Source organism: Acanthisitta chloris, unplaced genomic scaffold, assembly GCF_000695815.1.
Source record: "Acanthisitta chloris isolate BGI_N310 unplaced genomic scaffold, ASM69581v1 scaffold13962, whole genome shotgun sequence".
In the NCBI taxonomy this organism is placed as follows: Eukaryota; Metazoa; Chordata; class Aves; order Passeriformes; family Acanthisittidae; genus Acanthisitta; species Acanthisitta chloris.
Window position 1 is genome coordinate 32,529 of NW_008658925.1, and position 15,152 is coordinate 47,680.

General features: G+C 36.3%; 1 protein-coding gene across 2 annotated transcripts in view; it reads right to left on the reverse strand.

Annotated features, from left to right (window-relative positions):
• The window catches only part of ANKRD28 (ankyrin repeat domain 28), a 74,332-nt gene that overhangs the window by 18,653 nt on the left and 40,527 nt on the right, over positions 1–15,152 (reverse strand). For both annotated transcript variants that reach the window (XM_009069201.1, XM_009069199.1), the window contains exons 9-14: positions 8,911–8,989; positions 8,347–8,461; positions 7,841–7,923; positions 5,044–5,107; positions 3,682–3,750; positions 1,960–2,100 (exon numbers count right to left, since the gene is read on the reverse strand). In XM_009069201.1, coding sequence (XP_009067449.1) covers positions 1,960–2,100; positions 3,682–3,750; positions 5,044–5,107; positions 7,841–7,923; positions 8,347–8,461; positions 8,911–8,989 — 551 coding nt within the window. The remainder of the gene's footprint in view (positions 1–1,959; positions 2,101–3,681; positions 3,751–5,043; positions 5,108–7,840; positions 7,924–8,346; positions 8,462–8,910; positions 8,990–15,152) is intronic.

Consider the following 15,152-nt stretch of genomic DNA (forward strand, 5'->3'; position numbering starts at 1 on the left):
TATTTGATGTTTCTTTGCATACAAGAAAGAGATTAACTTTGCATCTTTTGTATACTTAACTGTCCTCAACAGGTCTCATAAAAATGAGATTAGTCAAACTTTCTGAAAGCCCAGTAAGTTACATTTATTTCCTATACATTCATTGGTGTAGTGTCCTCAGAAAACTCTAACGTAGAAACAGTATGGGTTTTTTCTCCCCTAACATCCTGCTTATTTTACTTCATTCTGAAATCATGTTTTCCTCTCTAGTCTTGTCAATATGAGGCTTACTGGTGTTTGTTCCAGCATTTGTTAAAGGCACAAAAGAAACACTTTGAAACAGGAACAAACCAGAAAATAATTTTCAGCATAAACATCCTTGTCTCTGAAATCTGTCTTTAAAGATGTCTGAACAAAACCTGTAAAAATGCACATAAATATCTCTGGAATTTCTGTATAGATAATTTCCTGACATGTGTTTTTCCAGGCTTTATATTCCAACTCAGTAATCAGTTAGGTTCATTCCTGTTTTGAATATGAGCTGAGCAGTACTGGTTTTCCAGCTGTTATTAATCATCTTGCTGCATCAATATAAAAAGCTTCTCCTCAGGCCATTCTGCTTTGCAGTCTATCTTCCAAAGACCCAAATGTTAATCAGAAGGGCAATACTGTGCGGGTCCCAGACAATTCTTTGAGTTACCTCCCAAAGCTCTGCAGTATTGTCATCGTCATTCTTGCTTGTGCCTTTTGTAAGACAGATGGCAAAACGATGTCATCTGAAGAGCCATTATAGTTTGGAGGTTTTCAGAGCAACTGTGAAGCTAAAATTAATCCTAGCTCAACTTGTAAGAGGGCAATTGAAGTAAAATTATCTCAGCAAACTCCAGCAGGAAATGAAGGTATAACTAAAAAGCAGCAAATAATTTCATTTTGAAGTTTGGCTTTACATAAAAAAGGTATGTTCTTTAAATGTAAGTTAAATGGCCATGAAAGTATTCTTTATTTAGCCTTCAAAACCCAATCTGTAAGTTACATGCCACCCCATTCCTACTGCTACCTCACATTTTAAAAGGTGCTGTATTAAAACAAGACGATATGGCAGGAAGCTGCACTTCTCCAGTGAAGGTGTCACTGTATGCACGTGAAACACAGTGCTGCACACCATGACCTGTATGTATGAGTGAGAAGTGCTGCTCTTCTCCAGACTCCTCTATATATATAAAAGTCTGGAGCTGAAGTAACCTTGTCAATTTTGTATACACTTTCCATATAAGCATTTAAGTAATTAATAAATACGTCAAATATAACCCTGAGTTGGAAACTAAACACATGTAAGAGGTTTGTGGACTTTTATGGAAGATTCTGGATGCATTTCATTAATAAAAGTGTAACTATATCACAGAAATTTACATTAAGAACAGATAAAGTTGTACTGCCAAATATGACTAAGTTTAATCAAACATCAAATGCATATGTCTTACATGCATTATATTGAAATGTCAAGTTAATATTTATCCTGCTGTCTGCCTACTGCAATTCACAGTCTAGCTTTACAGTGCATTTCTGACTAACTACACAGATTTTTTTGGGGCAATATTAAGAACCCTCCATAAAAACCATCCTTCATCAGGATTTGATTTTAAAGTAAAATGACCTTACTGCTCACAGCTGTCTTAGTAACCCCGACTCAGCCATTACACTAAAGATGGGATTAAAAACTCCATTCCCAATGAATTCCTGAATTAGGACATGTGCCTTACAGGACATAAAATTATTAAAATACATTTTACTATCGCTCATTTTTTTTCCCTCTGAAATACTTATTTCATGAAGCATTTTACATACAATGAACAATCCACTATCAAGTTTAACCTTTAAAAATACACAAAATGCATTTGGCAAATCTAAAGGCACAACACACAACATTCACAGCTCAAATGCCCCTAATGAGAAAGGCTTAGTACGAAGCATGCCACTTACTTCCCATCTGTGTCTGATGCAGCTGCATAGTGCAGAGGTGTACAACCCCTCTCATCAAGGTCATTCACACTAGCTCCAGATCCCACAAGGGCAAACAGGCACTGATAATTACAATTGGCAGCAGCATAATGGAGTGGAGTTCTTTAGTACACATTTAAATAAAAAGTACAATGGTGAATAACAGCAAAATAATATTATAGAGACAGAAAAAGCAAAATAAAGTGAAACTTAAATCCTGTTTACATTTTTTAACGAGTATTTGTGGTGAAGAATGCATCATTACAGTATTAAAAAATTGGGCTGTTTTTTCTAGGGACCACTTAATAAAGCAGAACAATATATAAGGGCTTTATTTGCCAGCCAAAATATTCACAAACTTTGTATTAAAGGAAGCTTTATATGAATTTTCTTGTGTAAACTTACAGAGGGAAATCAAGTTTACATTAGAAATATTATTTTCTGTTAAGTAATTTCAAGTCAGATGAAAAAATATGAACAAATCAAAAAACTCCACAGCAACTAAACAAAGTAAAAATAAAATACAACAATTAACAAGCAGATGTTTTTGACAAACAGATCAGAATTTTGTCTAAGAGAGGAAAGGATTATTTATTTCTTTATTTTTAACTATACTAACACAGCAGAGGCATTGTTGAAGAAAAATATTCAAAATATACCTTGTCTTCTTGTAACAAACCCACGAAACATTAGTACTAATGTATAATCACAGAGAAAATTTCCCCCAGTTTCAAATACATAAACAATTCTCTAAATAAACCATCTAGCTAAAATTTCAAAAGGACGAAGATTACTCAGAATTCAATTTTCTATTTCTGAAAAGAGATTGCTGCTATAAATATCTCAATTTGAGGAGACAGTCAGGAACTTTAAAGTGTCCCACCTTTTCCCTGTCCCTTAAAACGACTTCTCCCCATTTCTCTCCATTTAAACTACTTTAATATTTTCCATCTCCTGAAATAATTGCTCTATATAACATGCACCAAACCAACAAAAACCCCCCAACTTTCAAAGACAAAAGTTGTGATAGTTGTTCCTTTCTCAGGAAATAATGGAAGTGGAATTTAAAGAAAAACACATCTTTGGATCCATAACATTTCCCTCAAGGCCTACTCCTGCTGTTCACATCCTGAAAAATCATATTTTCCATGATGTGATGTGAGATTTTACACAAGTACGGATCATGTCATCTATACTTAAATAATCCTATACTAAAAATAGAAATGAAAGTCATTCCAAAAGAGTTCAGAGCTCAAACAGGGAAACAGAAAGGGCTGCAGATATTGAAAGGAAAAAGGTGAAGCAGTTATAATAAAGTAATGGATATTTTAATACAAGAGCTTAAAAATAGCAACAAATTTATAGATTTGACTAATACATTATTTGGAAAACATCGTTAATATCCTTGGATGAGACCAATTTAAACACATTAGATCCGTGTTATAAGCAAAAAAGGCTCATAAAAACCACAGCTGAATATGAAACTCAGTCTTTAAAAACAAGACTAAACACTTACACAAAAAACCACAATAAACAAAATATGTTTGTGACTTTTGATGACATATGCTGAAGCACAGTTTATTAGAGACATGGGACCTTAAAAAAACATTAACCTGGAACACACAGACTTGCCCACAGAGCAATATGCTACTTCTGAAATGCTTCTAACAGCCCTTTACAATATAAAAATCTAGAATGTCTTACCTCCCAAATCTGTCCTTTTTGTTGAAGTCTGCACCAGTATTTAGCAGAAGATTTAGGCACTCCAAATTCCTATTAAATTAATGCACTATTACTCATGATTGCAAATTTTATTTCCTTAATATTGGCCTTTACAAACATCAGAACTGCTACACATGTACATCTCATATGTTACTTTTAATGGAACTGAACTGTAATGTGAAATTTGTGATAAATATATTTCTGTATGTAAAACAGATTTCGTAACTGCAGGGCCAAATCAAAGAATATAAATTATTTCAAGACCACATATATAAGTTTTATTGATATCAAATGCCATGCATAAAGCACATAAAGATGAACCTAATTCAATAAAAAATTCAATTCTTATAAACAAACAAACATAACACCTGCATGTCACATGCTTTTTGCTACCAGGATTCCAGCACAGAGGCAATTTTTTTGCTGTAGATACAGTAAGGCCAAATACAAGTTGCAACATAAATATTTCATAGTTTTAGTGTAATTAATTTTCAATAGAATATGATCATCATAATAGATGTACAATACTGTTTATTGTTTAAACATTATCTTAGTAGCTTTCCTAAACTGGAGATGAATGAGGGAATGTGTCACAAATTATGTGTTTTCATATGAAAAGGTGGCATTTTAACCTGAAGCATTTGCAACAAGGATGTATCTATCAAGTATCTTTTGACTTATGGTTACTTAACAATATTACTTAAGCAACATTCAAACAGAAAAATGAAAATATCAATATCATGGAGTTCTTGTGTCCCACAAAGTGTATCATGAAATTTATTACCCAGTTCTTCCAGGCAATTTTGAGTAGCTGCTATAGAAAACCTACAATACAATAACAATAATCAATATGGATCACAACTCAAGTGATGAGCAAGTAGTTCTGACTACTTCATCCACCTAAACTCTGGAATTTAATTATTGCTTTTCATTTCATTAGACTGGTCTTTTGCTTATGGATTTGGTTAAAAAAAAATTCCCAGAGTTGCTGCTCTCCACCTCATGTCCTACAGTGGTTCTGAGGTGGGCATGACATCTGGGAATGCTGCAAATTGTTGTATCATCATCCCTGGGGATTTAAAATTCAGTTCATCCCCAAACATAAACCTAAGGTAAGGCTGATGATACTTGGACACTGCACTCCAGCAATTCTTGAGCTGAACAGTTAATTTATTTTCATTGTTTGCAGATAGAATCCATCTTGAAATTATTTTCATGTTTACATAAGTTCCAAGGGGAGAGGGCAGGAAAAGCACAGAAAGGAAATACTAAAAAAAAACCAGGAATGATCAACTACTGGAAAAAGAACACTAAATACGAAAGCATGAATGCTTTTTTACATACCCTCCAGCTGCAGCTGCGTGAAGACAAGTCCTGCCAAAGTCATCTGGTGTGTCAATGTCAAAACCTACAAAAGAAATATTTTGTAAAACCATTATGTAACATCGCCTCATAAAACTGCTGTTGTCTACTGTTAAGAGAAATGCTTGCTAAGCAAACTTAACAGCTACTTGCAAAAAAAACACTCGAGCATTGAAAATGACTTCATTTGAAACACATCCTGGCTATTCACAATGTTTTGAAAAATAGGCATTCAAGTAAAACTGAAAGGGCTAACATAAACGACGAATAGTTGCACTGATGTAAGAGGCTATATTCTTTCTTATTCTATGAGGAGAGGCTGAGGGAGTTGGGGTTGTGTAGCCTGGAGAAGAGGAGGCTCAGGGGAGACCTTATTGCCCTCTACAACTCCCTGACAGGAGGCTGTAGTCAGGTGGGGATTGGTCTCTTTTCCCAGGCAACCAGCAGTAGGACAAGAGGGCACAGACTCAAGCTCTGCCAGGGGAGGTTTAGGTTGGATATTAGGAAGAGATTTTTTACAGAAAGAGTAGTCAGGCATTGGAATGTGCTGCCCAGGGAGGCGGGAGATTCACCACCCCTGCAGACTCTCAAGATGAGACTGGATGTGGCACTTAGTGCCATGGTCTAATAATAACGGTAGGGTTGGACTCAATCATCTTTGAGGTCTTCAACCTGGTTGATTCTATTCTATGACCTATTTACCTGCTAATATTGCTGTGCAATTTACTACTGAATATAAAATATATGCAGGAAATATGAAAATTTAAGAATATGCTAAAATTCATCAGTATTATGCAGAGTTTATTATTTTGTGGGGATGTCAGCATTACTAAACCCAGGAGCTCCTGAAATGTTGTCCTTGAGTTTAGTTCTTTATTCCTAAAGAAAGAACTTTATTAAGCTGGAGAGATGGCTGCAAATAGCAATTACTTGCAGAGGAGCCCTTCACAGAACACTGTAGTATTTGCTTTCCAAAATGGCTCAACCATGGAGCTTCAAATTTGAGATCACAAACTTTAACTGTGCAATTCCATATCTAACCATATATTTTAACACAAAGATTACTATTTAAATCAGCTTTCAAAGTCACATTCTTGGTTTGAGAAAACTACTATACTCTCCTAAGAGTCTTGCTCTTGTGTAATGTAACTTATTAATTAAATCTCCAGTTTTGGTACCTGGAATGCTGGCAGGTTTTTTTGCTTTTTAAGAACTGTTCAACAAAGATAATGAACAACACAGGATGTGTCATTCAAGAGCATTGTTATTCAGGACTGTTTTCCTACTCCGTATCGCATAAAACATATGTTCTGTATGCGCCACTACATTCTCCACCCATTTCAATAGGCAATGCTATACAGCAAACAATATAAGGGAGTTTACCAATTTGATTTGAAAAGTAGCTTTTGATGCCTTTCCACATCCCCAGGCTGCTTGTCTACCACCATTAACTACTTAATTGTCATTCAGTTCTGGACAAGGCAGACTGATGATTTTTGCTAATGTTTGCACATGAATAGTAATGATTTTAAAAATTAGAGATCCCTAAGTTACATAAAGAGACTTTTCCTCAGAAAACCAAAAAGGGCACACAGTCTGCAGATACCAATCCTCATACTAGGAGCACATGCTGATAAGCTGTTAGCAGGATCTAGTCTTCCCAGCCTGAAGGCTGAACATACTCTTCAAGTCTTTATCTGCTCCAGGCTAGATTCACATCCAAGTTTCCTCAACTCATGTAAAAGTCACAGAAACCACCTGCAAGTCTGCCACAGGATTTCCTTTGCCATACTGGATCTCGAGTAAGGGCACAGCCAGCACATCATGTGCAGAAAGGAGAAGGAGCCAGAGTAATCCTCATTCTGAACATATGCAATTGAAATACTGTCAACATTTGGACAGATTTCCTGAAGAGAATCCTTGAAAGCTTGTCCATGACAGGACAGAGTGGTAGTTTTCGTTATACTCCTTTAGTTTTTCTCCCAGGCTTCCCTAACAAACAATACAGAGCTGGGGAAGTAACTCCTTACTCTTCCCCAACTCTCTGCCCTCTACTTTTCTGTTTTCAAAAAGCATCAAGTGTCTTCAGATTAACGTAGAAACATTTAGTTTCTTCTTCTTCTGTTCCCGAAGCTTCCCTTGGATGAATCTACTTTCTCAGAATTGCAATGGTTCAAAGAGCTCAGAATTCACATCAGACTCTGGTCAACAAAGAATGTAATGACCTTACAAACTCCACAACTTTAGGGAGGAGACAAACAATGAAAAACAAGTGCAATTCAGGTTGCATTTGATTAACAACAAATCATCAGTGCAACATCTTAATGCAGCAGTCCACAGTCTTCAGAGCTATTAGGTACCCACTACGGGAATAGATAGGAATCATCTGATCTGTACTAAGCTAAAGACCTCATGGAAGGGAAATGGGAGGATGCTCCATGAAGTCATTTAGAAGAGAATATTTCTCCTTGAAGCTGCATTATGGCCTGAACCAGTTATCCCACCTCTACTGCCAACTTAAAATGCACAAACACAACATTAAAACACTTAGGGATATGTGTTATTTCAATTTGGATGATTTTTTAAAAATTTACTTCTGCAAGAGTTTGCCTTCACTTTAACTATGGACTGTGCATTAAAAAACAAGCACTGGCTCCAGGCTACTAGTAAGCTATAAAGATTTTTATGCATTACTAATTTAAGATTTAATTTAATTAACATTCTATACAATAAAACATGAAGTACAAAGCACCTATAAGAGTTTAAGAGAGTATCCTACCTGATGAGAGGAGCTTTCTGCAGCAGTCTGAAAATCCACTTAATGCTGCCAAATGGAGAGGAAACATCCCATGTATACCCCGCCTAAGATACACCATAATCAGGTATCACAGTTTCATTACAATTAAAATAAAACAAACATGATTGTGTGCCAAAGCACATGAGCATGGTGGGTTCAGCAAACCACCTAATTAGAATACTGAGCCTTAGGAAAACTTCACATATTAAACACTTTCTTGCAAGCTATCAGGATGCACTGAGTCAGTGCAACAGCCTATTAAAACTCTCAGAGCTTTTACTTAAAATACATAAGACGAAAACCTGTTTTTCTTTCTTTTTTTTTGCTACAAGTTGTGATGTGTTGAGTAGCTACTTAAAAGTACAGTACAGGATAATACACAAAGTATTTCCTATTTCAAGATGCTAAAAATCACACTAGTCTTGTTAATCTAATAAATACATTTCTAAATTCTCTCAGCTTGCATTCATGTCAGTAAAGTTACCTACTTTGCAGTGTCAGCACCACTTGTAATCAAAGTGTTGATTAATAGCTCGTGGCCATATCTAGCTGCTATGTGCAAAGGAGTATTTCCATTCTTATCTTCACAGTCTATTTCAGCTCCTATAATAAAAAGCAATTACTTAGTAAGAATACACACAGGCATACAGATACCTTTTCAGAAAACCAGCAATGATGATCATTTTAGCAAAGTTAATAATTGTCCATGAATGACTCCTTTGGATTTAAAACCTATACAGCTTTCAGTAGTATCCAGTAGTTACAATAAACAAAATAGAGAAAAGCGTTTTATTATGTATTCACAGGGGACAAACTTCCTACATACAAACTGGGTTATGGAAGAGAAACATATGTATTTTCCTGCATTCTGAAAACAGAGAAGGCTCCTCAGCGTAACTTGTCAAACTTTATAAGCAGATATGTCAGACTCCACCACTACTACTAGACATGGGATACAAACAAAAATCAGTACGCTATTACCCAGACAAGAGGACGAAAAAAGCCATAATACTAGAAAGCTGATGACAAAACTACTCCCTCCCCCTTTTTACCATTTTGAATGATGGTTTGGGATCTTGAAAATCTACCATGGATCGCTGTCATGTGCAAAGGTGTTTTCCCATCTTTACTCTGGAAAAGAAATAACAAACCCCTGTGTTTACTTACGACCAGCAACAGTAACCCACCAGAACTGACACAAAAAAAAAAAAAAAAAAAGAAGAACATTCTTTCCTTTCTTCTCTTCCCTTTACTCCATTCTTTATATTGTTTCTGCGCACTTCTGCCAGACAGATGCTGGCAATGACAAGTCAGCATGACATGGCAAGCTTTTCAGAAAAGCTGCTCTTAGTCACTTCCAGCTGCGAATGACAACTCAGCGATGCCCACTCACTCACTCACTCACTCTTATGTCTCTAGGATAACAACTCTCAAGAGGATGATGACAGCACACAACTATAGCAACAAGCCATATCCAACTCTTCCCCTGCCCAAGTCTAAAATAAAACAATGCTTTAAGTTTGTTTCTTGAAAAAAAATAGCTGTATTTACTAGAAAGGTTTACATACTATATTAGAAGGCAACACATTAAAAAGCTCATGTGTCTCCTGGAAATTTCTGTAAAGTGAGCAATTCATCATAAACAACAAGTAATACTAGGGTAGAACTATTCAACCCTAATTGGTACTATACATTTGAAATGCACATCTTAAATTTGCACTTAGTCATTCATCCAGTAAAGATGTCCTTCAAGTAGGCCAACAGTAATGCATAAGGAGACTTAATTTTTAACAGCTCAATCTCAATGCACTTACAAAACTGTTTTTTATGTTATTACTACTTTAGGATGATTTCCCCCCTGTACTTTGTCGCAGGAAATGGGAAAGCTCTACTGAAGAAAAAGGGTCCTAAAAACGCACACAAAAAATGGCAAACATGCCACAGAAAATAAAAGGACCCTTGGATGCACATGCATACCACATCTTTCAATTTTAAATGGTGGCTTTAAGGAGTATGAAATGTTCACAAAATATCAAGTTAAAAAAGACAAAGTTGGTAGGGGAAACACACAATATGAACATAAGTATTGAAATATCACAAACTGCTGTCATGTGCAAAAGTGTCTTCCCATCCTTAATCTCCCTTTGAAACCAAATGGCAAAGCTTCTATGGGTGTGTAACTGAAAGTCTGATGAAGACCCTTTTAGACAGAAGTGGATGAGGAATTTTTAGTTGTAACACTGAACAGAGCAGCATACACAACCTACAGCAATGCAATTATGGGAAACATTGTCTTCTCAGGCCTAGATTGAAAGAAATTAAACACTTGATAATGACAGTCAGGTTATCTCCAGATCTTTCAGCTAAGCAGATTTCTTTGACAATAAATAATCTAAAAGACAACATCCACATACCCATAGCAGATGCAAATAAACACATAAAATGAGGTTGAAATCCACTTGAGGAACTGGACAATCAATTTTATTTCTGTCATTGGAGGCCTTAAGGCCAAATAAACACATCATGAGTGACAACTTCCTCAAGCAATCTCTGCTCTGATTTTCTTGTATCTTTCTCCCTGTGGTTTAGTTCTGCTCTCTTTATCCTACCATTAATATTCTCTGTGTCCTGCTTTAAAACAACTGTTACACATCTGGTGCCTCTCTCCCTCACTCTTCTCCTTCTTTAACCTGAGGAATCTATTAATGTAAAGAAAAATTATCACATAAAATAAGCTTGGCAAAGTAACAGACAGAAGAATTTCAGGGCACAGATAAAGTAGCCTGCAGTCTCACTAGCTCAGATAGGACAAATCTGTGTCTCGAAGGCTAATGAAGAGGAAGAAGATGAAGCTGAGAAAAAGCAGATCCAAGTCTCCCTGAGGACATTAATACAGTACCTTACAAGGACTTAAGAATAACTTAAGGTGACAGTATTAGAAACTAAACAGCACGGTGGTCAAGTGAGAACTCTCCCAAAACAACTTGAGTAAGATCTTGCAAAGAACAGCAAATAAGTTACAACATAATTTTCCAGTTGTAAATTAAAAACCACAGTACAATCAATACTGGATTTTTTAATTTATTTGGTTCAAATTTACTTTCAAATGCACTTTACAGAGATTTCTAAGACAATGGATTTGATCCTCTGCAGTGCCCCTCTCATGTCTCAGGTTCCTTTCCAGCCCAAAAATAACAAAACATGTAATTGTCTATCAACATATAAACATAGAACAGCTATAAAATTAAATGAAGATGGTAATTCCCATGTTGAAGCTCAACTGCTAGGCATAGGATTGCATTCAGAATTCCATTCTAAGGCATTGTCACTAGGGAAGGATATACAGAGTCAGAACCAGCAGCCAAATATTTCTTTAAGCAATGACACATCAAGGTTCTATTTATTGAGCAAAACACTATTTCCTGACATACCAGGAGACTGGAGCAGGAAGACATCTTCACAACTTTTCCTTCAATTTCCCCTTTTTTTTGCCTTTAAGGTCTTCTATCTAAATATCAAACTAACTACAGCTGTGTGATTTTATGAGGTCAGACAGGATCACAGCATATGACAGAACAGCTATGGGCTAATGATAACTTTTGTTGCCTTCACTGAAACTCAACTAAATGTGGTAATAGGGAAGAAATCACCCAAATCTCCTCTATCACTAGAAAACATTTCCACAAAATACTTAAGATCATATGAAATTTGCTAAGAACAGTAATTGCTATTAGACAGAAATAATACACAGCACAAGGTGTCGAATCAAGTGATTACTCAGATATTAACTGTACTCAGACTACTGAGCAGGGGAAATGTGGGTCTATCATGTCACAGCATTCCTCCAAGTGAAATCTCCCCCCAGCAACAATTCTTGTTCTAGTATCTCCAATAGAAGTAAAAAACTTTTTCTATTTAGGTCACTGAATTTTCAAGCAGCAATGGGTCCATAAAACAATTAATACTGTCCCGTTACATACTCATTTCAATGTGTTCTTCCATGCATGGAAATCCTGAATAGTGAAGAGAGAGTGCTGCAGTAATGAGCAATACTTAACAAGATACACTGTTCTACAGTGGACACTGACAAGGCTATGAAAACAAGCAGGAAATCATGCCCTCTGCCTACAGAGGTGATAAAAAGCATGTAACATATTTCGACTGTTCTGTTCTCTTCTGCTACATAATTCCCTCTTGAGATGAGGCCAACATTCACAGATATGCACCAGCACTTACCCTCCATCTGTCACCAAGCATTAGAGTGTTTCCCCTTTTGCTCTCCTCACTGAGTCATCCACAGCAGAAAGTGCTCTAATAGTACTGTCTAGTTAGCACCTAGATTACCATCCATATCCACTGTTACCTCTAAGAAACAGCTGCATGTGGGAGGAAATTACTGAATCAGCTTAGACAAGCAATACAATTATGATGAAAAATACATCTTCTAACAATTTTAAGAACTACTTTGAACTTCAGCCTCAGAGTTTGGAAACTGAACAGGCTTGGTTTCAGTAAATACTTTGTAAGGATGCTCTAAATCAATCTCTTTTTAATTCGACAATTTATTCTTTGCTACACAAAATATTCTAATTCAATTTCCCTTTGTTACATAGAGATTGCTCTTCTGATTAAACTCAAGATTTATCTTCATAGGCCTTTTCAGGGAAGTAGAAGTTGACTTGGAAATTACTTTCTTTTGCCTCAGTTCTTGCACTTTTCAACAGTGCAAGTGATAAGTTTTCATATATGAAATAAAGGTGTTCACACCTTCAGGTGCAAATTTACAGGCCAAATTCAGTCATACTGGTATAAATCCACAGAAATGCTATTAACAGAATTACAATGGAAACACATTGATGCAGAAACAGGAAGTAAATGCTATTTTCAAACTATAACAGATTAAAATCTCTACACAGCCCTACTTGCTTAATTTGCACTTATGGTGCAAATACGTGTTTTGATATGTGCTAAATCACATTTTAATTACAAACAACCTACAGCTTTTAATTACAAACAACCTACAGCTAAAGCTACTAACCCTCTTTCTGAAATGGAGGCCTTCCCGCTTCTTTCTTCTACATCAGAAATATGCACAAAGTCATGAACCCTTGCAACCCTGCATATAGAAAACAGCAATTCTTTGCTTGAAAATATTTGTCACAGAATCATAGATGGTTTGTGTTGAAAGGGCCTTTAAGATCATCTTGTTTCAACACCCCTACCATGAAAGCTACTAACCCTCTTTCTGAAATGGAGGCCTTCCCGCTTCTTTCTTCTACATCAGAAATATGCACAAAGTCATGAACCCTTGCAACCCTGCATATAGAAAACAGCAATTCTTTGCTTGAAAATATTTGTCACAGAATCATAGATGGTTTGTGTTGAAAGGGCCTTTAAGATCATCTTGTTTCAACACCCCTACCATGGGCAGGAATACCTTCCACTAGCTCAAGCTGCTCTAAGTCCCATTCAACCTGGCCTTGAACACTTCCAGGGATGGGGCATCCACAGCTTCTCTGGGCAACCTGTGCCAGTGCCTCACCACCCTCACAGTAAAGAATTTCTTCCTTATGTCTAATCTAAAGCTACATTCTTTCATTTTGAAGCTGTTCTCCTTTGTCCTGTCACTACATGCCCTTGTACAAAGTCCCTCTCCAGTTCTCCTCTAGGCTCCCTTCAGGTACTGGAAGGTGTCATACAGTCTCCTTTGTTCTTATTTGTGCAAGTAACATATGTATATAATCATTAATGTATTTAACACTGTGAGATTATTTTCCTGGCAGACCACATGCTACTGAGAAATGGTCTTTCGAGAATGTAGGACAGAAGTCAGCCAGCCCTGCAACACAGAATGCTTCGTCATATCCAGCCTAGGACATTATGCAGAGCAGAAAGCTGGCAACAAAAATAAATGGACTGTGACCTGGGTATTTTAGGACAAGTTGGCAATAAACCCTGTAGCGCGGCTTCTTACTTCTGCAGGGAACTTTGATGATGAATTTTTCCACCACTGAGTTAAGTACATTTTCATTAAATGAGCTGCACATCTAAATATATGTAAGCAGTGAGCAGGAACATACATCTAAGGTATTTTCCACATCAAAGAGCTTATTTTAAAACTACTCCACAATTTTCAGTTGGCTATGGGTTTTGTAGTAACAATAGAAAGCAAACTGTATTTTAGAATTAGTTGAAAATCAGCATGATTCACTGTGAAAATCACTGCTTACATAGAATCATAGAATCAACAAGGTTGGAAGAGACCTCAAAGATCATTGAGTCCAACCCTAAAATGAAGTGAACCACACAGCCCATGACTTTTTACAGAATTGCCAGCTATTTTAACATTCACCTCTTATCCAAATTGTGCTGAAATTCAAGCAGAACTCTACTGAACAGATTTTTTTCTTCAGTTTTTTAAGAAACAAAAGACTATATCATTCTCTTGCTACCACATGTGGGCAAGAGTTTAGGCAATTAGATATTCTGCAAGAGGAACACTTGGACTCTTCATTCCATGTACTTGTTTCCCACCTCCCCTAGCCTAAAACCTGTCAAGACACCAGATACTGCCACTAAGTATTTCTGAACACGGTTAAGTTTTCATTACTGGAGCAAAAATCAACGTAATACAAAACAGGAGGTCTCACATGCCTCTCTCCCGTTTCAAGACTTTACATTACACCCTGGAGAAGGCAGTGAAAGATACAGGTTAAAGTCTGCTTTTATGCTTGTATTAGAAATTCTGCCTATAATAAGACTAGATTCTAAGAAATGTTCTGCAGCCAAAGACTCGTGACCAAGTAGAGGTGTAAAATGTATACTGATTCTGCTTACAAAGTTTTGCTGGAGTAATTAAACCACCAACTGTTTAATTGGTTTCTACTGGTTTGATCTATTTATCTTTGTATTTTTAATGCAACCTTCCCAAATACCCCAGACTAATTAGATTCTAGGATCTTACATCATCAGCTCTTCAACTGCTCCAGCAATTAGCCTGTTCATACACATTTTTCTGAAATATCCTTGATTTAATTAATGTTACTTATAAATAAGAAAAACATGTTGCCTTGCATTTTTCTAAATGATTTGCTCTTACTTACATGGCTAGATCAGGGAAAACAAATTATACAGAATTCTGACATTCAATGTAATCAAGATCGACCACACAGTATTGTCATCTTTATCCTCTTGGGCTATTTAATATATCCCATTGAGGTTTTCAGATTCAGAACAAGCAACATACTGACTCATTTTTACTACAGCCCTTCTCATACAAGTACTCCATCTATCA